Source organism: Tyto alba, unplaced genomic scaffold (assembly GCF_018691265.1).
Source record: "Tyto alba isolate M040663 unplaced genomic scaffold, T.alba_DEE_v4.0 Super-Scaffold_6, whole genome shotgun sequence".
Classification (NCBI taxonomy): Eukaryota; Metazoa; Chordata; class Aves; order Strigiformes; family Tytonidae; genus Tyto; species Tyto alba.
The window spans coordinates 10591837-10614792 of NW_024881327.1; the positions used below are offsets into that span (position 1 = coordinate 10591837).

Below are 22956 nucleotides of genomic sequence, written 5' to 3' on the forward strand. Positions count from 1 at the left end.
TGGACAGATTTCTTCTTAGGGGCTGCATTTGAATTTGATGGCAACACCCTAAGTCACAGTGGGGGCAAGCGTGAGGAAGGCAACTTGCTGAGCAGACACATCATGGTGCCTGTACCTGCCCATCTCCCCCCAGACTGCTGACAGGCAGGACAGAGATCCAGATGCCAGGAGCCTTTTGCCAACACTTGCTTTCGACCTTTATTCTGCAACCAGCATCACCTACTGAGGGAGGGAGGTTACCCATCCTGCTTTTTACCACCCTCCTTTAGACCCTTTCTTCTTCTTCTGTTGCTGTTTCTTCTTGGTGGCCGGGGCACCAGCGGGTTTTTGGTGCCTGGGAGGGATGACGTTACTTGTGGCCGATACAGCTGCGGCGCTGCCGGGCCGAGGGGAGGTAGGTGGGCTGCTGGCAGTCCTGCTGGCATCCCTGCAAGGAAGATTAGAGAAAGAGAGATACCACGTGGGTTCACAACCACCTGCAAGATGTGGCACTACTGCAGGAAGTCAACAGCGAAAAATAGCAGCGGCTCCTGAAGACGGCATTAGGTAGCATTGTGTATGGGAGGGCACTCAGGCAAGATCTTAAATAAGCTTCAACAGACACAGAAGAGCTGATGGAAGATGGGAACGTGTCTCAAAGGGCGGGCAGTCACCATCTAACTGATGTTCACTCGATTCTGTAAGTCCTCAACAAAGAAAGCAAGGCTGACTTTTGAACAGACGTATGACAGCTCATGCAACACATGAGAAGCCTTTCAGGCCCTCACACTTAGGCAATGCAAACCCAACATCCTTTCTCTCAACTACAAAGGCATCTTTGTGCCAGCTCTCCTTGCAAACACTGCTCAAGCCAACAATGCCACAAAAGGCTTTTCATGCGTCTGTTTTGAGACAGCTGTGTAAAGAGAAACTATCAGACAGCACTGGAATTTCCCTGTGTTGCTATCACTTTAGAAGGACTTCCTTCTCTCAGATGCTAGTAAGTCACCATCTTGCTGTCGGGCCTCATTCATAATGGTAAACCCTGATTCCAGCTCAAACAGAAGGAAGCTCGGTGTTTTCCCAAATCACGGCTAATAGTTCTCCAGCCACCAAAAGACCTGAAAGCAAATAGCTCAAAAGCAAGCATGCAAAATTCATCTCATTGTCAAACCTAAGAAAAGCATGTTAAAAGTCTGGGAATTTTATTTGCACCTTGGCACCTTCAAGCATGCCTATCATCATTTTAGTTTTCAGTGACTTATAGGGATCTTTGGGAAGAGCAGCTGGTAGAAAGTTCAAGTGGCAAAGTACAGTTTCACTTGTGCTACCCACGGATAGTGTCGTGACAGAACCACAGAAAAGGAGCATAAACGCAGCCCTCTCAGCTGCCCAGGAGCAATTCCCCACACCAAGCCCTGCAAAATTGGTACTTACAGTTCAGAGGAGCCAGCTGTGGTTGAACCCTGAGTCCCCTTGCCAACCTGATCCTTCTTCTTGCCCTTCTTCCGTCCACGGTAGTAGGAACGCTCTCGCATTGGGAGCCACCGCTCGGGGTCCGGAGTCACCTTGGGATCGTAGTTCTTAGGCAGCTTTCCTGCAGAACATCCAAGTGCCAGGAAATGAGACTGGGGTCAACGCACTAGAGAGGCATCACCAACGGATACGCGTGGGATGTCAGTGGCCTGGCAGCGCAAAGAGCCCAGCAACCCACATCATCCTATCAGGGTGTCGCTCTCACTTCTGCAGAAAAATGCCCCATCCAAACAAGCTATCATGAAGATCGGGGTCCACAGGGACCCAATCCCAGCAAAGAGCTCCAGCTCCTGGGGAGCTGAAGGCTAGCTATTTGAAGAAACAATCTGACAAGCTCTCTGGAGCTGTGCCATGTCAACAGCTAGGAAAGACAACTTACCCTTCTTTTTTTTCTTCTTCTTCTTCACATCCCCTTGTCTGAAAAGCAAGAGAAACAGTCGCTGTGACACAGCACAGTCACAGCAGACAAGTCAACTAAAATCTAGCTCTGGAAGAAGCTAAACCATTCCCATCTCTCTTAAAACTTGGTCTGCTGCTACCTGAAGCTCCTTGCAGTTAAACAACAGGCTCCCTTTCCACCAGCCTGCCTTCTACAGTAATGCCCCCCACCACACCAGGCGTGGCTATGTCACCCCAAAGAATGACTGCATCAGGGCTACAGCAGCCTGCTTTACCCTTGCTCCTTCTGCTGGTTGTCTCCCGTGAGCTTCCCAGCTTTCTTCCGAACATAGGTTGCTCCATGGGAGTTCTCCAGCGCGTCAACATCTACTTTCAGTGACATGGTGTCCGAGGAAGGCAAATGTTTGCTAAGACTGCAAGGGAAGAGTTCAGGCATGCAAACTGGCAAGTAAAATATGAACACCCAGGTTTGTCCAGAGAGCAACAGGCAACTTCAGCTTGAACAAATTTGGCCTGTTAGCAATGCAGACACCACAGGCCTATAGGGCAAGTTCCAGCTCTCTCACCAGCTCCCTACACAAACTGGGATGAGCTGCTTAATCGCCATGTGCCTCATTTTCCCCTTCTTTGATATAGGAACAGAAGCAGCAACTTCCTCTGAAAGCTGCTCAATGTGGCAAAAGCAGTGTGTGAACCTGGTATTTTGGGTCAGTGAACGCCTAGCCATATTTTATCGGGCACAGCCCTGCACTACTACCACAGGTTTAAGGTTCCAACAGAAAAGGTGGGGGAGCTTCTGGTTTCGGTTCCACCTAGTCTTAAGTTATCAATTCTCAGAGAGAAGGAAGCCAAAGACAAAAGGGTCCTGGGATCCCATAATAATCAAACCAAATAGGGAAATAATGTAGCTCCAGACAACTTGACCTGTACGTAGCTGTTCTGGAGATGTTCCTTGCCTTTCTTCAGGCAAAAGTAGGTCTGAATTCCCCACACAGCTGAAATCCAAGGGAGCAATGCCCAAACGCCTCTTTCTTTGCTTTGATGTCGCCATCAAAAGGATACACTTTAGCTTTTTCGGGGTCCACCAGGGAGTAGGCAGAGATGAGCTGTGCCAGGGTATGCACATCTTTTGGATTTTGCCTTTGTAGGGAAAAAAGAAAAAAGGACCAAGTTACCAAAGTACCCACTCATCCCAAAGATTGGAATCACCATGCAGTTCTTGCTGCTGCAGCATAGCTGCTATCTGGGGAGACAGGCATGTCAGTCTGTGGTCTCCTGTCGGGGGAGACAAAATGGAAATGCATGCTAGGCCTTGGAGCAGGCCCCTCAGCCTGAACACAAGTACTGAGAAGCTCCTGCTAAGTCGACCCTGGGAAAAGTAGAGTTAATGTTTCTTTTTGGTAGCTAGAAGAATGCTGTGTTTTGGTTTTAACATGGGGTTTGTTATGAGAAAAATGATGATAAGCACACTGATGTTTTCAGCTGCTGCTGGGAAAGAAGGAAGCAAGACTGCCAGGACTGCACGATTAGCGCGTAAACACCTGGTGTTGTTAAACTGGTAGGAAAGTACTGTAACTTGATGGAAAAGTACTGTAACTTTCGAAAGGTATATAAGCAGCCTGTGTGCTGAAATAAAGTGTCTCAGCATCACACAGCATCGGAGTCCGTAACTCAGTCGCCACAGTCTCCTCCAGAGCACATCACTGGTATGGACAAAGGGAGGTGCAGACATCTCCACAATATCATGAAGCAGGCAATGAAAGACAAAAATCCCTCATGTCCCAGTAGCAAAGACAAGTTAAGAGTCCCCCCCAAAAAATCCCATCAGGTCCATAATGAAAACTAAAACCTAGAGAACTAGCAGCTCTAGAAAAAATTATGCACCTCAGTCCCCAAAGCAACCTTCACTGCACACAACAGGCCTCTGGGACAAATCAACCAGGTTTTCAAGTGAACACCAGCTAGAGATCAAATGAATGACCCCCACTCCTTCCAAAATATGGCTTTGCATTGGAGCCCCTGTGCAAGAGCAACTCTAAAGGAGGGATACCAGTCAAACAACAGTCAGACACTGTCTGGCACCAGACAGCTTGCAGAGGTCTCTGGGTGGAGACCTCCTGTTCAGCAACCACCCAACTCACTTCCAGAGCTCCTCCAAGTCGCTGATTGCTTCCTTCTTCCTGCCATGCTTTAGTTTGAAGTTGGCAGCTTCCCTTATCAGTGACAGATGGACAGGAGACTTTGGCTGAAAGACAGAGCAGCCATAATTAGTTCCTCATTATTGCAGCATGAAACACAGCTCTACCTAGTTTTAACGACCCCGAGACCTGACCAAGGAGAACCGAGTTGGCATCCCATCATGCAGACCTTTGCGCTCCAGGATGTGAAGCAGAACTGCATAGGACAAGGCAGACTGCTGCTTCACAATGTTTTCTTATCAGGGAAAAGGCTCGATTGCTACATTTGGGCACCCACTGCCCCCTCTCTCCTCATCTTAGAGGAGCTGCTGCTCCCTGTTTGCAACACATCTAAAATAGTGAAATGGTGATAAAACAAATGCTCACAAAACAGGAGCTCACAGGTCTCCAAAACCCCAACTGGATGCACGGCTGGGGCTATACATCAATGGGAAAAGCTGAATTGGACTAGCTAGAAAAGACTGGGACAAAGCCTTGCACATTAGCTCTTCTGGACCGACTTGCCTGGAATTGTTGATACCACTGGATAGCCTGTGTGAAGACCTCGATTGCACTGTCAATGTCCTCTTCATGACTGTACATTGTCACCAAAGCAGACACCTGCAAACATCCAAGAGCAGCTTATAGCAGATCTTCACACACGCTGTCTATAGCCAGAGAGTCAGCAGTTAAATGACAGGATTTCCCAAAAGCAGACTCAATGTGGGCTTTCTGCTCTGTCCCTAAAACCCAGCTGTGGTAACAGGCAGGATACCCAGGCAAGACCTTCCTACCCCAGTTCCTCCCACAGAAATGTCCCCACCAATCTTTCTCCTACAGTACAAGCTTAAGACTGCATTCACAGAATGAACCTTCTTGTCTTGGCACTTTCTTCACTTGCCACTGAACAGTTTCATTGGAAACCCTTTTTCTTCCCACATTATCTATCCCAAGAACCATGAAAGAAGAAATTAGCACTGAAGAGATGATACAGACACCACCTGTTTGTTTACAACCCAGTCACAACCAGAGGTGACCCAGGGCAAGGGGCTGGTATTGCTGACTGCCCCATCAATTGTTTTGATCATTTGCACTTGCAATTGGAACAGACCTGCAACTGTCAGCCACCACTCAAGATGCTCACGTGGTACACCTGAGCATTTTCAAAGTCATCAGCATTTTCCAAATACCAGATGCAGACATGCGTGTAGACCAGGGTGATGCTGTGGGATGGAACATACAGCATTTTCTCCCAAATGCCTATTGTCCTAAAGCTGCTTCAGAAACTTCCCAACAGTACATACCAGGGAAGCAGCTGCTCCAGTCGTTTTATACAAGTAAATCCAGGCAACACACAGGTCTGTGGGATTACGAGTGTGAACATAGGCAGAGAGCATCTCTGCTGACAGGCAGAGTACTTCTGTGGCTAAATTCAGGCCAGCCGATGCAAGCTACAATCCCACCTTTGCTCAAGACAAGGAGGATGGGCACAAATTCCCTGCAGACAGTCAGGTCAAGTGAAAACCACAGGGAAGAGGCAACAGGGAAAAGCTGTACTACAAGGGAAAAAACTCATACAGTTCAGACTGAGTTTTGCTTACCATACCAGGCTTGTGCTGTAGTTCTTCTATGCTCCTCAGGATCATGCAGGCTTTGGTGACACTGCCTAGAAGAGAGACAGGGAGGAACGTGCTCTGAGCGGCACAGTAACACTCTACCTTTCCTGTGAACTTCCAGCCAAAGGTAGACAACGGGGAAGTAATGATCCCCTTCTCAGAATATCTCCCCCCATTTCAAGGAATAAAGGACAGTCTCCCAACCCAAAGGACCCTTCTGCCCTTGCCACATGCTGCAAGGGATCAGGAGCAAGCTTTAGCAAGCAGGGTCTTCTCTACCAGGAGCAACTCTGCACTGCCCAACTGCATACACGAATGGTAGTATCAGGGAGCCCCACACCACTCCCAAGACCCTCCTGCCCCAACAGATTCAGCTGTATTATTCACTAAGACTGTGCGCATCTCTGCCAGGGATCTGTGGAGTCTGGACATCCAGACGTTACGCTGTAAGTGTTATCTTGCCATAGCCATGTACAGAGAATACCTGACTGAAAGCATCTCTGCTCTGCACCCTTGTCACAACCGTGATGGCAGGAGCCATTTCCCTAAAGCCTGTTTTTCTCACCCCTTGTACCATTATCATGTGCAGACACTTCCCAACAATGGAGGACACTGGATACCTTGAGCAATTTTTAGCTGGGCCATGGTCAGCTTGATCTCGACAGCATTGGCAGGGTGCTGGTCTGCAAAGTCCTGAGAGTCAGAGAAAAGAACAATTCAGTACGTGTGTGGGCACCAGGCTGCTGCTATGGTGAATCATCTCTCGTGCTCAGTCACAGCAAGCTGGCAAGAGCCAAAGGAAGCCTTCCAGCACAGGCAGGCTTCAGCACACAGCAGAGGAGGGTCCCAAACTGTGCCAGTGGCTCACTGTCCTCCCAGATTTCCATCTCGGGTCACTCATTCCCCCAAAAGGAGGCGGTTGTAAACTGCTTGCAAGCACAGCGGCAGAGCCCACTGCTCACCCTAGAAGAAATCTACTACAGTTTCCTACACATAAAAATCAGAGGTGCAAGGGAACTACTTCCCTTTAAAAGCAGCATCGTTCAGTTGGGTGTAAATGCTTTCCAGCAGCATTAAACTGAACCAAAGTACAGTCAGATAACCCTGGAAATTTAAACCAGGCAAAACAAGCTAAGGGAAACAGCACACCAGAACACAAAGCACGAGTTTAAACGGAGCTTGGCCAAAGGAGTACTTTCTCTTAACCCACCTGCAGAAGCCCTACGGCCTTTGCGTGCTGCTTCTCGCGACACAGTTGGGCTGCCTGGATAAGCACGGGGAGCAGATGCTCAGGGCTCTGCGACTGCAGGCTTGCTGACAGTTTGCGGCACTGATCTGCCTGAGTGGGAAGAGAGAAAACACTTTTTTCAACCTCTCCAGGCACCCAACGCAGGGCTAATATGTCAGTTGTATCTGAGAAAAGATACTAGCAATGGCTTTCCTGAAATGGGTACACAGAACCAAGAACAAGTTCTCTTAGTAGCACTTCAGATGCATCAAAGAAACCCACACGCCCCTTCTGCCTTCTAGTCATCTCCACACCACCCTCCCTACAGCAACACTCAAATCACTACACAACCAGCTGTCTGTTCTTTTAGGGATGATTTTTTATTTTCTCCTCACTTCTGTGCCTAAACCAAGTGGTCTTATCTTCTGACACAGAACAGACGCATACCCATTTTTGCCTAGACAAACTCCTGTGGAGAGTGCTAAACTGCTAGCTACTTACTGCAGATCAGTTTCCCCTACCTGGTTAGTGTACATTGCCAGCAAAGCTTTGTTGAATTCAATCGCCTGGAGCTGTTTCTTGGAGAGTTTATGCTCAACACCTTCTGCATTGGTCAGCTTCACCTTTTTCTTTGAGTCAAAGACATTTTGGTCCTAGAGAAATCACACGTCATGAGATTTCACTACATTCCTTGAAGAAGAAAGGTCTGTGGATCTGGAATTTAACTAGTTAGGGAAAAGTCTTTCCTGATTATCCTCCTTCTCTCCACAGGAGAGAAGCAAGCTGAGTAAGCGCCAGGAAGGCTGCACTGAAAGCATCAAGGTAATTCTATACCTTGTTAATTGTGATGATATTGTTTGCAATGACAGCAAGCAGTCCTACATCTGTTGGCCTGCAGATAAGAAAAGCAGAAAACACAGTTATTAAACAGTGGTCCCTCTACAGATAGAAGACTGAGCATTTGTTTTAGAAAAGCCCTTACTTCAACTTGATTATTTGATTGTAGAGCTGTAGAGCTTCCTCTGTACGACCCTGAAGTTGCATGATATAAGCCATCTGACCATGAATAATGGCTAGTTCACCTTCAATGTCTTCCTCTGTCACATCCTGAAGGAAACCAAGGCAAAGAAAAAAAAAAAAAAAGCTGTCATCTCACCTCTCTTCCCTTGGCTTCAGCATTCTGCTGGCAAATGCTCCCTTGGGCACTATCAGCAGCAAAGTACCCCAGTCACTACCGGTGAAGGTTGTAGCCACAGCACAAATACAAGCATATCTGGGTTAAAACAGGCAAAAAGAAAACTTCATCTGCTCTTCAAAGAATCTGAAGATACTCTTAAGTGCTGACTCTACCCTTTTGCTTGAACCAACAACAGTGATTACACATTTCCTACGTTCCCCACCACCCACTCGGCGTGTTCATCCATAGCCTGAGTGGGTCGCAGGGAGGTTCCAGACAACCTGTATCCATCCTGCCTGCACCAGCATAGGCAACTGTGCAAGGGGCACTGCAGCAAGCAGCCTGCAGTGTCAGCTTCCCTTCTGCAGCAACCAAGATTGCTGCCCTGGCAGCAGTGGCAAGTCTTGCTGGATAATACTGCCCAGCAGCTTCGTCTGTCCTCTGGCTCTCTGCAGCGTGCTCTGTGAGCGCGCCCTCGTTCATGCTGGCACAAATTGAACGCTTTCCAGAACAACATCAAGAACTTACAGAGTCTTCTGACAGCGATTGGCGGCACAGCTCTGGAAGGAAAAACAAATTGAGGAACACAATTTAGAAGGCTTTAAGGGAAAAAAAAGCCTAGAAGCACAGGGGAACATATACGTTTTTCCTGTATCCCTGAAACTTTTGCAGCATTACAAGGGCACATCAGATTACAAGTCTGATGATGGATGGGACTGGGCATGAGGGAGAAGACTAAATGATTCAGAAGAAATACCATATGCAGGGGAGAGATTGTCCCTCCCAGAGCTGCCTTCTGAGAGTAGAGTCACACACTCATTTTCTCTCCTGAGCAAATTTCCTTAAACCTAGCTCCTGATCTTTTCCATGGGGATCACTCGGCTGCAACTGCTCACCACCTTGGGAGTTATTTAAAGTGCTGCAAACCTGCAATATTCAGATTACACCACCCTTTACAGGCCAGCAATTCCATCAGTGTTCAGTACGCATGCTAGTCACTTCTTAACTTTCCAATATACCTCACCAGAACATCACCTGCTTTGCTTTCCAAAGCACTACTGTCACAGCACATAGGCTCAAATTACACATGCTTAATAAATCAGCTGTACAGGAGAGCTGCTATTTATTCTATCATCAAAATCGGGACAGAACTGACCTATTTATCTGCAAGAGCAACTAGATCAGAAAGAAACTAATTTGTCCTAATTCTCCCTCCCTGTACTGGGTTTGCATGGCAAGGTTTTGGTAGCGGGAGGGCCTACAAGGGTGGCTTCTGAGAGGAGCTGCCAAAAGTTGCCTCTGCGTCTGATAGAGCCAATGCAGCTGGCTCTAGGACGGACCCACCGCTGGCCAAGGCCAAGCCCATCAGTGACAGTGATAGCACCTCTGTGGTAACATATTTAAGAAGGTAAAAAAAAAAAAACAACTGTGCAAGAGCAATTGCAGCAGGAGAGAAGAGTAAGAATATGTGAAAGAAACAACTCTGCAGACACCAAGGTCAGTGGAGGAGGGGGAGGAGGTGCTCCAGGCACCAGAGCAGATTCCCCTGCAGCCCGTGGGGAAGACCATGGTGAGGGGCAGGTTGTCCCCTGCAGCCCGGGGAGGATCCCACATCAGAGCAGGCAGATGTGCCCAAAGGAGGCTGTGACCCTGTGGGTACATTCCCCAAGGACTGCAGCCCGCAGAAGGGACGCACACTGGAGCAGTTTGTGAAAAACTGCAGCCTGTGGGAAGAATTCATGTTGGAGAATTTTGTGGAGGACTGTCTCCCGTGGGAGAGACCCCACACTGGAGCAGGGGAAGAGCGTGAGGAGTCCTCTCCCTGAGGAGAAAGGAGTGGCAGACACAAGCAGTGATGAACTGACTGCAACCCCATTCCCCGTCCCCCTGCACCGCTGTAGGGAAGGAGGCAGAGAAATCAGGAGTGAAGTTAAGCCTGGGAAGAAGAGATGGGCGGGGAGAGAAGATGTTCTAAATTTTGTTTTATTTCTCATTACCCCACTCTGATTTGATTGGCAATAAATTAATTATCCCAAGTTGAATCTGTTTTGCCCATGACAGTAATCAGTGAACGATCTCTCTCTGTCCTTATCTCAAACCCACCAGCCTTTTGTTGTATTTTCTGTCCACTCTTCAGCTGAGGAAGGGAGTGATAGAGCAGCTTTGGTGGGCACCTACCATCCAGCCAGGGTCAACCAAAGCTGCACACACACCCCCCCTAGTTTGTTTGGGGGTTTTTTTGTTTGTTTTTTGTTTTGTTTTGTTTTGTGGGGGTTTTTTTGTTGTTGTTGTTTGTTGTTTGTTTTTTTTTTTTTAACACACACACAAAATTCCCTTTCTACCCCATAGAAAAAAATCTTCATCACAGAAAAAACTCATTTATTGGCTTATACTGATTCCATACCTATTTCAGACCATGAAATATTATTTTTTTTATAGCATATGTTTATATATATACATATACTAACAAAACCAAGAGTCAGAATAGATGAAACATTTCATGCTTAAGAGATTACGCTCATGTCTACTTTCTACTTTAAAAAACTGCTCAGAAGCACTGAACACCAATCAGGGGGCTGTAAGAGAGCCAGGAAATGGTACATGCCACATAGCTCTGGAAAAAAGCTGCAGAGGAACACTTCTACAAAAACACCAGTTCTGTCAGGAACCATCTGGAAAGTTACAACAAATCCTCCTGTTGGTCAGTTTTTAAATTTTCAAAACCTTTTTCTCTCTGATTAAGCATGTCTATAGAGAACAAGTAACTATTTCTATAACACAGAAGTTCCCTCTCACCTCACCATGTTTTTACCTTCTGCTTTCTGTAGTTTTTTCATTGCTTCATTCAACTTTCCTTGCCCAATCAATGCACATGCACTGTTATAACACAGCTCGTAGGTAGCTTCTCGAAGGCCCAAATCCTCCTAGCATGAAAAGCAAATGTAACACTGCATAAACACCGATCTATGCATATTTGACAGGTAATGAATACAAGCTATAGTTTTCATGCACACTCAAACTACTCCTTGAAAAATAAATTTAGAGGCAATTTTAAAAGAGTGCACACCTGGCAAGTAAGTCACAGCGCAAAGGATCTTCCCTCACACTGCATAACAAAGTCAGAGACAAGTAACAGGGCAGCAACAAATCTCCAGCCTCAACTTGGGGTCTACTTAGGCTGCTGAAAGGAGGAGGTAAGAACCGCTACTCTAGAGAACTAGAAAGCAGATCCACAGCGCTGAACAGAAAGCTGAGCATGCTGTGCACACCTCCAAAGACAAAGATTTCTGAAAAAATTAAAAAATTATGATCTGCACTGCTCATTAACAAAAATATTCCCAAGCATGGCTGGGTGATCCAGGCAGTTAGCTCTACCCTGGGCGAGTGGGTGATGAGACAGAGGAAAGTGCAGCTCACCACGGGTGTTCTGCCTAATGCAGGCTCAGAGAGAGGCACTTCCTGCTCTGCTGTGACATCTGATAATGTAAGTCTCTCAGAATTCAAAGACGGAAGTATAACTCATCAACAATAACAGCATTTATTCCTCCATACAGGGGAAACCACTAGGTGATCTTCAACACACTCAGAAGTCACTAACAGGCAGAAACACATTTCTATCCTGTTAAATATCTATGATCCTATATCCTTTATTCCTTGGTTCTCAGCCTGACACACATACACACAACACACTTACTTACTGGCATCACCTTCTCCCACGTGCTTTGTGCTGCCACAACCGCAGAGAGGTTGGTTTTCCTCTCCTCCTCATACTCATCCTGGGAGTTGCGGATGAGATCCCTGTATGCAGCCAGACAATCGTCGTAACGCTCCAACCTGTACAACTGAGAAGAGGAAGGGATTAGCCTTCAGAACAGTACCTCCCTGTGTATGCTAGTAACTACAGCCTCCCTCCTCCCTCCCCATGGACTGGCAGCAGCAGAGTACCATGAGTTTTAAGCTGAACATTACTAAAATTTGCACCTACCTTTAAGGGCAAACTCTACAGATCACACACATTTGCAAGGACTCAAACAACGACACCAGATACCTCTACATAAATGGCACAGTTTTTACTCCTAAAACAGCTTCTTTCAAAGCAGCGGTTTACACAGTTTTGCCCTTAAACAGCCTTTTTCCAGATTAGATCACCTCTCTCTGAGAGAGGTGAAATGATGGTCTTTCATGCAACTGAGAGAAGACAGCCAATTCTTCACAAAACTGTTCTGGATCAACTAGGGAGAAACCGGAGATGAAATACAACTTTTTTGCTTCACTTCTAACACCTGAGATGTTAGGTCCTGCAAACCATTCCTGGACAGGTATCTAATGCAAGCAGATGACTCAACCACTAATAAATCTCATCAGCTCTCTTCCATCCTCCGTGGCCTCAGCCAGATGGTTATTACCAGGCCAGACCCAGGAAGGGCAAGGGAGTGACAAATGAACTGCTTTGGTTCAGTGGCAGTAAGATGATGACTCTGCCTCCAGCAACAGGTGTCTGAAACTCCACAGAAGTTGGAGCAGTTGGGAACTATACCTCGCCTTACCTTCAAGACAGAGAAGGAAATTCTGTCCCCATACTTGCCCCACATATTTGAGGAGGGACAAGGCACCCAGCATATGAAACTCCCACCAGGAAGAAAAGCTTGTAATTACCACTTGTCCATAAAGCTCCTTCAGTTTGTCTGTCTGCTGACTGGCACTCTGAATGGTTTTGAGAGCATTTTCAATACGATTCAACCTGTATTCACAGTAGGCCTTCTCAAAGGCAATAATGTCACTGCAAGGACAAGACAAAGGCTGAGTGCAGGCACTGTAGTCTTCATTCAACAGCATTCACCCACCTGAACACACTGGTTTAAGCAGCCCTGATTAGTCACAGACTGCTACATTCCCAAAGCGCCAAACACCAGAGGTGAGCACATGATCCCAGATTACTGATTTATGTATCTGCTGAGCACTGAAAATATCTTAAACCTCCTTTGTGTTCAACAGCCAAGGAATGTCAAAATTTCACCCGACAGAAGAGGTTCATTTTTTCTGGTGTTTGCAGACACATGGCATTTAAAATCCGTGTCATGTCCATGCCCACCCCCCACCGTCTACTGATTATGAGAATCAAATGCTTAAAGGCAAAATAATAACAAATTTCATTATGCGACTCCTTCTTAAGAAGGCATATCATTACTGCAATCTTTCAAAGACGATCGACTCACACAGAGAGAAAGGAAATGGTATAAAACATAGTCCCTCTTACAGTCTGATACTAAGCCAAATGTAATATTAACCTATTTCGAAATATCAGCACAGCATAAGTGCAGCAAAAGGGTTTGCTGATGTTAACATAAAATTGTCTTCAAAGCAAGCTCACACCAGCAGGGAAGTATTAACAAGCAGAGCCTTGAATGTTATGTTCCACCTACCTCCTGAATGCTATGCTCCACCTACCCGCCATTTAAGCCAAAGAAAAATTAATCAGTGATTCCCTTAGTTCATCACTGGTGTCACTTGTCACCAGCTGTTTCTTCGTCTATTTAAAATTATCTCAGTACAACTGAGTATTAAGGTAGTCTGAAAACAAATTAATGGCATTAAGAACTAAAGCAAAGCAGTGGGCCTTAGTGCAGGACAGGACAATTTTAAGACACAGCAAGAACCATCACTTTCCCTGCTCTGCAGGACACAGACACACAGTAAAGCCAAGCTAAAAAAATCATAGGGTGAACTCTGAAGCCAGACGAATTTAGAGAAATTACTCCTTCTCCTCACTATATACTAAAAAAACAAGCTAAAAAACTTAAATTATACCCCTTATATCCCAGGAAAGAAGGAAGTTGTGAATAAGGTAATTGTATTTTATCCAGATGTGAACATAAATGAGGGTGTGTTTCATCACACTGATACTACAACACACTTTTCTGGGAAGTTCCTTAACAAGAACAGCATCTGTCAAAATACAAAAATTTTGTTGCCAGGCAGTTCTCGGGTAGCAATTTTCATCCTAGTTCTTGCACAAAGAGCATCTTAGGAAGAAAATTAGAGCCTGACTACTGACACAAATGTGAAGCTTGACTTGTTCTCAAACACAAGTTGTCTCCAAGGTCCTGATTTTGAGCACATGCACAAAGGACTTCCACCACCCTAAAAGCTGAAGCAGTACCTTCAGGCTGGCAAACAAAAGGACCCCGAGGAGCGGTATGATGATGAGACAGCCAAGCAAAGCTAACAGCTCGCTGCCACTGGCAAGGGCTTCTCCCTTCTCTCTTCACTCCCCATGAGATCTGTCCTCTTCCCTTGTACCAGCTGTGGTGCTCAGCCACGTCAACAAGAAGATTCAGCTCATGAAGGTGGCTGAAAACTAGATTAGGACAATCCCTCCAACAGGAATAGCAGGATGTTAGACTTGTCTCAAACTCACCTGGACCACCGCTCACACCCAGAATAAATCAGTGTTTCACTGAGAAGCCAAATCCCAAAGGCTCTGAGTACCTCCTGCTCTTTATTTTGCTGCCTATTAGTCCCCACCACCAAAGTTGCAGCAGTTTCTCAAGGACTTGCAGTTTCATGGTTTTTAGAGTACAGAAAAACATAACTCACCTGGTTAACACTTTAGTGTGGGTATTGATTACGCCGAGGGCTTCCTTGAAGTTACCGTTCTGGATAAGACACACTACTTTACACTGAAGTGCAGTCACATCATCTTTGCTGATCTGCAGTACTAAAGGAGAAAGCAGTTTCAACACAACAATTTAACTCGTTATTAGATGCATTAAGGCTTTGTAAGAGCCATATGTTATTACAGTTGCAAAAACCCACGGTAGAGAGCAGTCATGTCAACGTAAAAGAGTCCTGGCGTAGCTTGCTTTAGCTCAGATCATGAAACAAATCCTGTCAGCATAAAAGAATCCAGTATAAATACTGAACTTACCCCAAGCAACTGCTGTGCTAACATGCCTGGAACAAAGCTGCACCAAAGCAGCTGTACACACCTGGACAAACCTTTCCCTGGCATTTCACTTCCAGGCAGAGAACAAGGTGCCAAAACCAGAGTGCCACGTAAAGCACGTATAGGAAGAAAAGCACCTGATACAGAAGAACGGTATCGCTCTAGACAGGTTGTTACGCTATATATGAACACTTTCTGCCAATAGAAGACAGTGAGGGAGAACTAGGAGAGAGAACTTGGTTTTGGTATTCGATTTTTTCATGCGATCCCAACCCTCAGATCTGCCAGGACAGGAGACGAGTCCCGACTCCCTAAAAGCAGCAAAGACAGAACTTCCAGCCATAACGTGTCTTATCCTGCAATCCGTTTCCCGACGCCCATCTATCAGAACAACACATCTCAATGTGGGCTCTCACTCCCGAGCAAGCTATCGCTCCCAAATCAGCTGGCCCACACGCACAACACCACTCCTCCAATTCCCTGGGGGGGGAAAAAACCCCTCCATCCTCCCACGCTCAAAGCCGAACCAAAACCCACGACGACCCCGGGAGGCCAGGCCCGCAGCGAGGGCTACGTGAGGCAACCGAAGCGGCCGATGCTCCCGGTGCGGGAGCGGGGCCCAGGCGGCCGCCCCGCTCGGCTCCCCCACCCGCTTCTGCCTCTCCCCTCGCACAGCACGGACACGGGCCGCGGCACGAGGCGGAGGGGACACGGACACCAGGGACCGCACGCTGCCGGCGGGGCCCGGTGCCGGCATGGCGGCACTCGCTCACTCACTCACTCACTCTTGTTAACGGACTTGAGCGCGCGGGCGAAGTCCCCGTTCTGGCCGCAGCGGTTCACCTCGCTCCACAGCGCCGCCGCCGCCGCCCCCGCGCCGCCCGCCGCCGCCGCCGCCATCTTGGAACCGGGAGGAGAAACGCGCCGGGAGGCGGGGCCGGCGGCTGCCCCGGCAGCGGAAGGGCCGCGCGCCCCGGCCGCCACGTCGCGCAGGGCCCAGCGGGGCCCCGCCTTCCCCTCGGTGCTCCCGCGCTTCTGACGGCCCGGCCCCCTCACACCGCCATCGGGCCCGTCCTCAGCGCCCCCCGGCCCCCTCACACCGCCATCGGGCCCGTCCTCAGCGCCCCCCGGCCCCCTCACACCGCCATCGGGCCCGTCCTCAGCCCCCCCCGGCCCCCTCACACCGCCGGCGGGCCCGTCCTCAGCGCCCCCCGGCCCCCTCACACCGCCATCGGGCCCGTCCTCAGCCCCCCCCGGCCCCCTCACACCGCCATCGGGCCCGTCCTCAGCGCCCCCCGGCCCCCTCACACCGCCGGCGGGCCCGTCCTCAGCGCCCCCCGGCCCCCTCACACCGCCATCGGGCCCGTCCTCAGCGCCCCCCGGCCCCCTCACACCGCCATCGGCCTTGACCGCAGCCCCCTTCCGCCACCCGGCCCCCCCCACCGCCATCATCTGCCCTTCTCCCTAAAAAGCGCCCGACAGTAAGGCCCCGGGGTGGGGGGTTCACCTGCTGAGCTGATGCACTGTCATTTTCTTCATTACACGCCGAGTTCGGTCTGATCTCATTAAAAAAAAAAAAAATCTGTGTGCAGCTGTAGCATCTTGGTTATTGCCAAACAACTCAACTCCACTTCCAATACTTTAACTGAATAAACTTTTTGTTGTTAATATTTTAACCAACCTTTCCCCCAAAATCAGAATAAACTTAAAAAAAAAAAAAAAAAAAAAACACATCAAAAGATGGACCAAAGTGTGCTTGTATGGGAAGGGGGTGATCACCCCCACTCTGACCCCCAAGAAAAGGATTTTCCACCAATTCCCATTACTTTCTTCTGCTAAAAGACTGCCATCAATTTTCAAATTTCAGAAATGTCATGAGTGATTACAAATATTACAAAGGCTGGGATTTTATTAATAAAAATTACAGTTATAAATACGCCAGAGGGTAAAGGCAGCTATCACTTTATGTAATACCAACATATCAGAATTTGGACTTCAAACACAAACTGAAGATAACCTGTAGGTATGAGATACGACCAGCAACGCCAGTTCAGAGCAACTAGTACAGCAGTGGACAATTGAGCCACCTTTTATACAGTCAACCATGGTAAATGACACAAATACTCACTCTGAAAGACTACTGAGTAATCTGGTGACAACTCTTGAACAGGAATGACAACCACATTAAAGAAAGAAAAAAACAATTAATACTTTAAACAAAATACTCTTTTATTAGAGTATTTTTGATTAAACATACAGAACTCAAGATTGCTACTTAAATTTTTTATCGTTCAAAGTTTTTCCCTCTAGAAGGATGATAACACTATCTCAGTGCATATTATGTGGAAGGATACCTCTCAAGTGTCCAGCTCATAAATCAGAGCAATCCTGCATGTACTTGGTGTGCACGCAAAAGAAGGTAATGCCTGTAATGCAATCAGCGTACAAAAAACATACCACCAATACATACATGGTCAGCTCAGTGGCCAGTGATCCAGGGAGTAGCATCACATGGAGAAGTAAGGTTAGCAGCACGGGAATGAAAAAGAAAACACAGTTCCTGATCACAAAAAAAGGAGTCAGTAACAGATTCAGAAGATTTGTACAAGTCCTAAGCGTTCCTCCTTCACAAGGACTGCAATAGGCTGCAAATCTAGTCACCGGTTTTCCAAAGCACCCGTCATGCTGGGGGCAAGGATGCAGAAGTCTCACTGAAAAAGGGGATGAAACAAAAGATTCTAGAGCCCTTACACACCTCCAAACGTCACCATCACAGGCAGTCTGGTGAAGCACGTGCTTATGGCTGAAAGACTCTCTGCTACAGACTGGCTCCTGCTGTCAGGCCTTGGCACCTATTTGTTCCTTTACCATTACGGATAAAATCGAGCTCTTATTTTATACACAGGATGACATTAACAAAGCAGCACGTGTAGGTAGCTGCACCCCTACTGCCGGTATCAGCGCCTTGAGCATATCGTGTAAGTAACTACCATTACTATCAGATTTCAAATATTCAAGCTTTATACTTTGTTTATGTCTGCACACAAATACTACAGCTAAGACTTGCAATTCTGTTCCTTTTCATACTGCTCCACTGTTAAGCAAAACCTAAGCAATCATCAGCTTTTAATTATGCATTATAACTTTCCTACACTTTTCTGTAAAGAATTGAACACAAATATAGTTTAGAAGTGTGTTTGGTCAAGTCTATCACTGTACATGGTACAATCAAACCTGGTTAACTGGGACACATCACATACCTCGTGATGGAGTGTCTAATGGCAGGTTTCTTTAAATTAAAAATCCAGACAGTTGAGAGGTATGCAGAAAACTTGTCTTAAATATTTGAAGCTACATGTGCAATCTTACAGAACACAAGCTACAGTTACAGACATAACATTAAATCTTCTTAACCGAGAGTGCATAAGAACTTAGAAACAGTCAGTGAAAGCAGTTCAGACAGTGACTTCCATAAAAGTCATGCCTCAACTGCATTGTGTGAAGGGGGGTGGGCAGAAAATCATTCTTAGGCAATTTTAACACAAAGTTTTAATCTACATTTGAAAAGCTATTTTTTTTATATATATTTATATATATATATATACTATGTATAAAATAAATTAAAAAGGGTAAGGAGGAAATAGCTTTGTATATGCTTCAAATTAATACAGACCAGTACTTCCATAAATGAACATTTTACCATCTTTGTGGTAAAAAGCTGACATAAGTTCAAAACCATACAATACTTATAAAGAGTTCAAAAGATATTTTTTAAAAAAATTGAATTTAAACATCATTTTCCCTTCCCCTACAATCCACTTTAGTTTTGTATGTCATATCATCAATACATTTACAGAGTATTTGAATGTCACATCCACATGAGAATTGGTAACAAAGCAGGTAAAAGTGCTAGCAATGTTAAAATTTAGGACTTCTCCCAAATTACTCTACCCGCTCCTCAGCCTTCTCCTGAAACGAAGGCAATCAACATTCAACACCCAGTCAGAGGTATGGGCAGAAGAAAAATCTGCAACTGGTACTCCCCGCCCCACCCTGCCTCTGGTAAAATACAGCGACAATCTACTGATCTGGTAATTGACAGTGGTGGTGCACAATCTCTTACCTCCATTCAGCTTGTCTGGAATTTAATCACTATATTAAAAAAGTTATTTTGAAACACAGTCTTAATGCTTAACTTAAAACAAAACAAACAAACAAACAAAAAGCTTTGAATCTTCTTTGAAACCATGTTTAAATGTTCCAGATTTAAAGCTTCACATAAACACTGGACAGAAGGATGACAATTTGAAACCAAGACAGCACCTAAAAACATATCATAGGTAAAAATGAAATCAACCGTCTCCCCGCTTCATAAAAATGTAGAAACCCTGTCAGAAACAGTAGTACACTCAGAACAAACAAGGTGAAAAGGAGCATCTAGAATACTCAAGAGGCTTGCTACGCTACTTCTCTTTATTGCCCATTCTCTCATTTGTATGGATGGCCACTGCACGATGAGATGCCTGTGATAGTTCTCTTATCTTCCTTTCACCACTGCTGCCAGCTGAAGTCGTCATTGCTGCCAAAGACCAAGAAAAATCCTAGGATAGTGGCAAAGATGACTGTATTCCCCGTAAGAACAAGTGCACATGCGCCCCAGTAAATCTGTGAACAAGGGGAACTCAGTTAGACATGTTTTGAACTGAACACTGACAAGACAAAAGGTAACGTCTTATTGTCACATTCTAGACAAAATTCAGCAACAGGTCCAGGATACAAGAAGGTGGTATCTCGTTATGTGTGGTTATGCCAAGAAGGCTGGGTTTACCCAAAACGACTCGACCAATTCACAGGTAGCCAAGCAGCACCGCAAGCTTCTTCTAGCCATGCTTGAGGCGCTGGCTAGCAAGCACAGCTGTTCTGCTGTAACATCCAAAAATAGTAAAGGAAGGCTAGGCAACAGCATCAAACACATCTGCAGCCCAGCTATACTTCCTCACCATCCTACGAGATTTTTTTAAACTGACATTTTACAATGCAGGTCTTCAAAATGCCAGCAGATATCCCAGTAACAAAAAAGGAGGTGACAGTTTTCTAAGGAGAGTAAGTGGATTAGTCAAAGGGTGGGAGGCATTCAAACCCACCGTGTGAACTGCTCTTCCCTAAAGAGATTTTAGGAAAGTGCACTCCATGTTTTTTGACTTAGTAGTGAAAGTCAGACAAACAAGGTCATCTTTTAAAGGATTTTAGTGAAAAGGCATATACTGGGTAAGATGTAATGACAACTTGAAAGTTTAAAAAATATCACCACTTATCATTTACAGTGCATGCAAAAATACATTATTTATTCGTGCTTCTTTAGCCCAACTATTCCAAATTGCCTTCAAAATGTTCTATACACTTTTATATTTGGTTACTTGCCTGTTAAGTTTTCACACTATTTTCTATCTCATTTTCTCTGCATTGCATATAGGATGTTAACGTTTACTCCATGACCATGTGAAGCAACTGGCAATCACGACATACTGCCACGCTTCCGTTTCTAGCATTAGTTCTTCTTGCTAAAAGAAATCTTATTCTGCTTCCACTGCAAGCATCTTAAGTACATATTTGTAAGAGTTGCTTAGTGCAGGAGAGCTTTACCTTCAGTAAAAAACCCATAAAGAATGAAGTTTTCTAGCAAAAAAAAAAAAAAAAAGGATGGAAATATTACTAACCAGTTCTGCTCTTGCAAACACTATCGGTAGACCAAATGCTGAGACAACAATGCCTGTTGTAAGAAATATTGCTAGCTCCTTGCAGGCATTACTTGTAGCATCTGTGTCATCTACTAATCTTCTTGCTATGCAGTATGGGATAGGAGAAAGGATGTAAAAAAACAGAACAAACAGTGGCCAGTACTGGCTGAAAAAGAAAGAAGAAGAAAAGTTAAAGTTAACTTGATTTACTTCTCGTTTTTCCCCAAAATCAATGCAAGGCACTCTCCCCACCCAGCATCCACAGACATGAGACAGACACAAGCCCAGAGAAAGGTGACACAAATCCAGCAGACCATGTTTGTGAGCAGCTTCAGCTGACCTCAGCGGCAGCAGCAGAGCGCTCGCTAACAGGATATTCATAAAGCAAGATTTCACTAAGCAAGCCTAAATCTAACACCACCTCAGAAGACGAGCTTAACTCTTGAGTTTAACCTGTCAGCTTTACTTAAGAATTGCAGAGATACCTTTGTAGAGCCCTCATGTCATTTTGCCCATAAGCTTTCAGTGCACATACATGGAAGAGTGTATTGTTCTCAGCCAAGACTCAGCTGCCATGGGGCACTGAGACTTTTTTTTTTTTTTAATCTGAATTCATCCAATAAAAACCTACAAAAATTACACCATCATATTTAGCAACATCATCTTTTATTGCTTGCAGCTCACCGGACTAGATTTCTCAGACACACCAATTCAGTTGCACACTGTTTCAAGAAAATTTTATTGCACTGTTTGAAGGGTGACTGCATAAAGATCTCCTCCTTAAGGGTTTGTGTCACCAGCCCTGGTTTGATAACAAAAGCAAGCTGGTCATATATGTAGAGAACTGCAATTCACAACCACTAACAGGACTATCAACAGGCTATTAAAGATTTATCTAACATTAAATAAGTAAATTTGAAAGACTGTCTATAAAGCCAGCATTTGCTTGCAAAGGGTCAAAGCCATAGGCCTAATTTTCTGAACTTCTGGTCTACTACTTCATACCTGCTAGAAACTAAGAGACAGGAATCAATAGACCGAACGTACAGACAGCAGCTGCAATTATTCCAGGCACTACGTTACCAAGTGTGGCGCACAGCCGAGAGACCCCCTGACAGCCACCACTAGGTAGCCAGAGAAAATGCAGACGCTTCCCTGAGAATACACACTTGCTGCCTACTTCAGGCGGTGCTATCTGCTTACCAGCCAAAGAGGGACAATGTTGGAGACGCGCTAGGACAGTGCATGTCTAGCAGTTTGCAGCCAGGCCTAGAGATTTAATTTTTGTTGCCTTCGCTTTCACGGTGAATTAACTCCTGTATGGTCTTTTTTTCCCCACCCCAATCTTTTGAAGACAAGCACACACACACACCCCCAGAGCCCCCCTACACACAGAGGACTTGTCAGTCCATAATTCCGAAAGCCAAACTGTTCTGGCGTTACAGACACGCAGACGGAAACGAAGAATAGGAAGAGAGTGCACGTTACTTGTATTGGGGAAGGGCACATCCCAGCATCAAGAACATTAGTCCGACTGCTCCCCCAAAGGACAGGCTAATCAAGGCTACAACGAGAACACAAACCAACAGCAGGGGGAAGGGGTCAGTACCCTGCCGAGCCCCCCCTCGCTCCCCCCCGGAGGGCGGCCCAGGGCAGCCCCGGCCGCCCGGCAGAGCGGGGCCTCCCGGGGGGGTGCGGCCCCACCGGCGGAAGGCCCGGGGCCGCCCCGGACACCGCAGGGCCCCCGCCAGGTTGTGAGGTGAGGTGATGCGGGGGGGGGACGGACAACCCGCCACCGTTTCCAGGGCAACCGCTCCGCCTCCCTTCCCCCCACCCCACCCCCCCCCTCAAGCCCCGCGCGCGCACCTTTGATGCCGGCCATGACGACGCCGCCCGTCCCGCGAGCCGCGCAGGCGGAGGGGCTCGCGCCGGGAAGCGGAACCGCCCCGGCCGGGAGGGGAAGCGCGCAGGCGCCCTCGCCCGCTCGGCGGCCCACGTGACGCGCTCCGCGCGGCGGGCAGGGCCCGCGACGCGCCATCCCCGCCCCGCCCCGCCCCGCCCCCCCCAACACTTCCTCGGAGCGCGGGAAGCTGCCGCGCCCGCCACTCGGAGCGAGGGACCCGCCTACCGCGCACCGCCCATTGGCCCCGAGGACCACTT

General features: G+C 46.8%; 2 protein-coding genes across 2 annotated transcripts; both read right to left on the reverse strand.

Annotated features, from left to right (window-relative positions):
* Positions 1-173: 173 nt before the first annotated feature.
* SRP72 (signal recognition particle 72) lies at positions 174-16021 on the reverse strand. Its single transcript, XM_042808399.1, has 19 exons — positions 15844-16021; positions 14710-14830; positions 12769-12892; positions 11811-11954; positions 10925-11036; positions 8641-8672; positions 7918-8042; positions 7770-7827; positions 7457-7588; positions 6918-7046; positions 6328-6400; positions 5693-5757; positions 4617-4712; positions 4056-4159; positions 2977-3054; positions 2190-2327; positions 1895-1932; positions 1417-1576; positions 174-427 (listed from the first exon to the last, which is right to left on the reverse strand). The coding sequence occupies exons 1-19, from the start codon at positions 15956-15958 to the stop codon at positions 253-255; spliced, it is 2019 nt and encodes a 672-aa protein (XP_042664333.1). The 5' UTR covers positions 15959-16021; the 3' UTR covers positions 174-252.
* A 928-nt stretch (positions 16022-16949) lies between these two features.
* LEPROTL1 (leptin receptor overlapping transcript like 1) lies at positions 16950-22800 on the reverse strand. The gene is made up of 4 exons (XM_042808302.1): positions 22663-22800; positions 22285-22360; positions 20776-20962; positions 16950-19723 (listed from the first exon to the last, which is right to left on the reverse strand). The coding sequence occupies exons 1-4, from the start codon at positions 22676-22678 to the stop codon at positions 19607-19609; spliced, it is 396 nt and encodes a 131-aa protein (XP_042664236.1). The 5' UTR covers positions 22679-22800; the 3' UTR covers positions 16950-19606.
* Positions 22801-22956: the final 156 nt, after the last annotated feature.

What these genes read in the sequence shown, in the direction of transcription:
- SRP72 (XM_042808399.1), bottom strand. Translation starts at nt 15,958, where the DNA reads ATGGCGGCGGCGGCGGCGGGCGGCGCGGGGGCGGCGGCGGCGGCGCTG. An exon ending in AGGCCGTAGGGCTTCTGCAG is followed by an intron (nt 6,401 to 6,917) that starts GTGGGTTAAGAG and finishes TCTGACTCTCAG; the next exon opens with GACTTTGCAGACCAGCACCC. An exon ending in GACCCCGAAAAAGCTAAAGT is followed by an intron (nt 2,328 to 2,976) that starts GTATCCTTTTGA and finishes CTTCCCTTGCAG; the next exon opens with TCTTAGCAAACATTTGCCTT.
- LEPROTL1 (XM_042808302.1), bottom strand. An exon ending in TGTGCCCTTCCCCAATACAA is followed by an intron (nt 20,963 to 22,284) that starts GTAACGTGCACT and finishes TTTCTTTTTCAG; the next exon opens with CCAGTACTGGCCACTGTTTG. An exon ending in TGTTTGCAAGAGCAGAACTG is followed by an intron (nt 19,724 to 20,775) that starts GTTAGTAATATT and finishes CCTTGTTCACAG; the next exon opens with ATTTACTGGGGCGCATGTGC.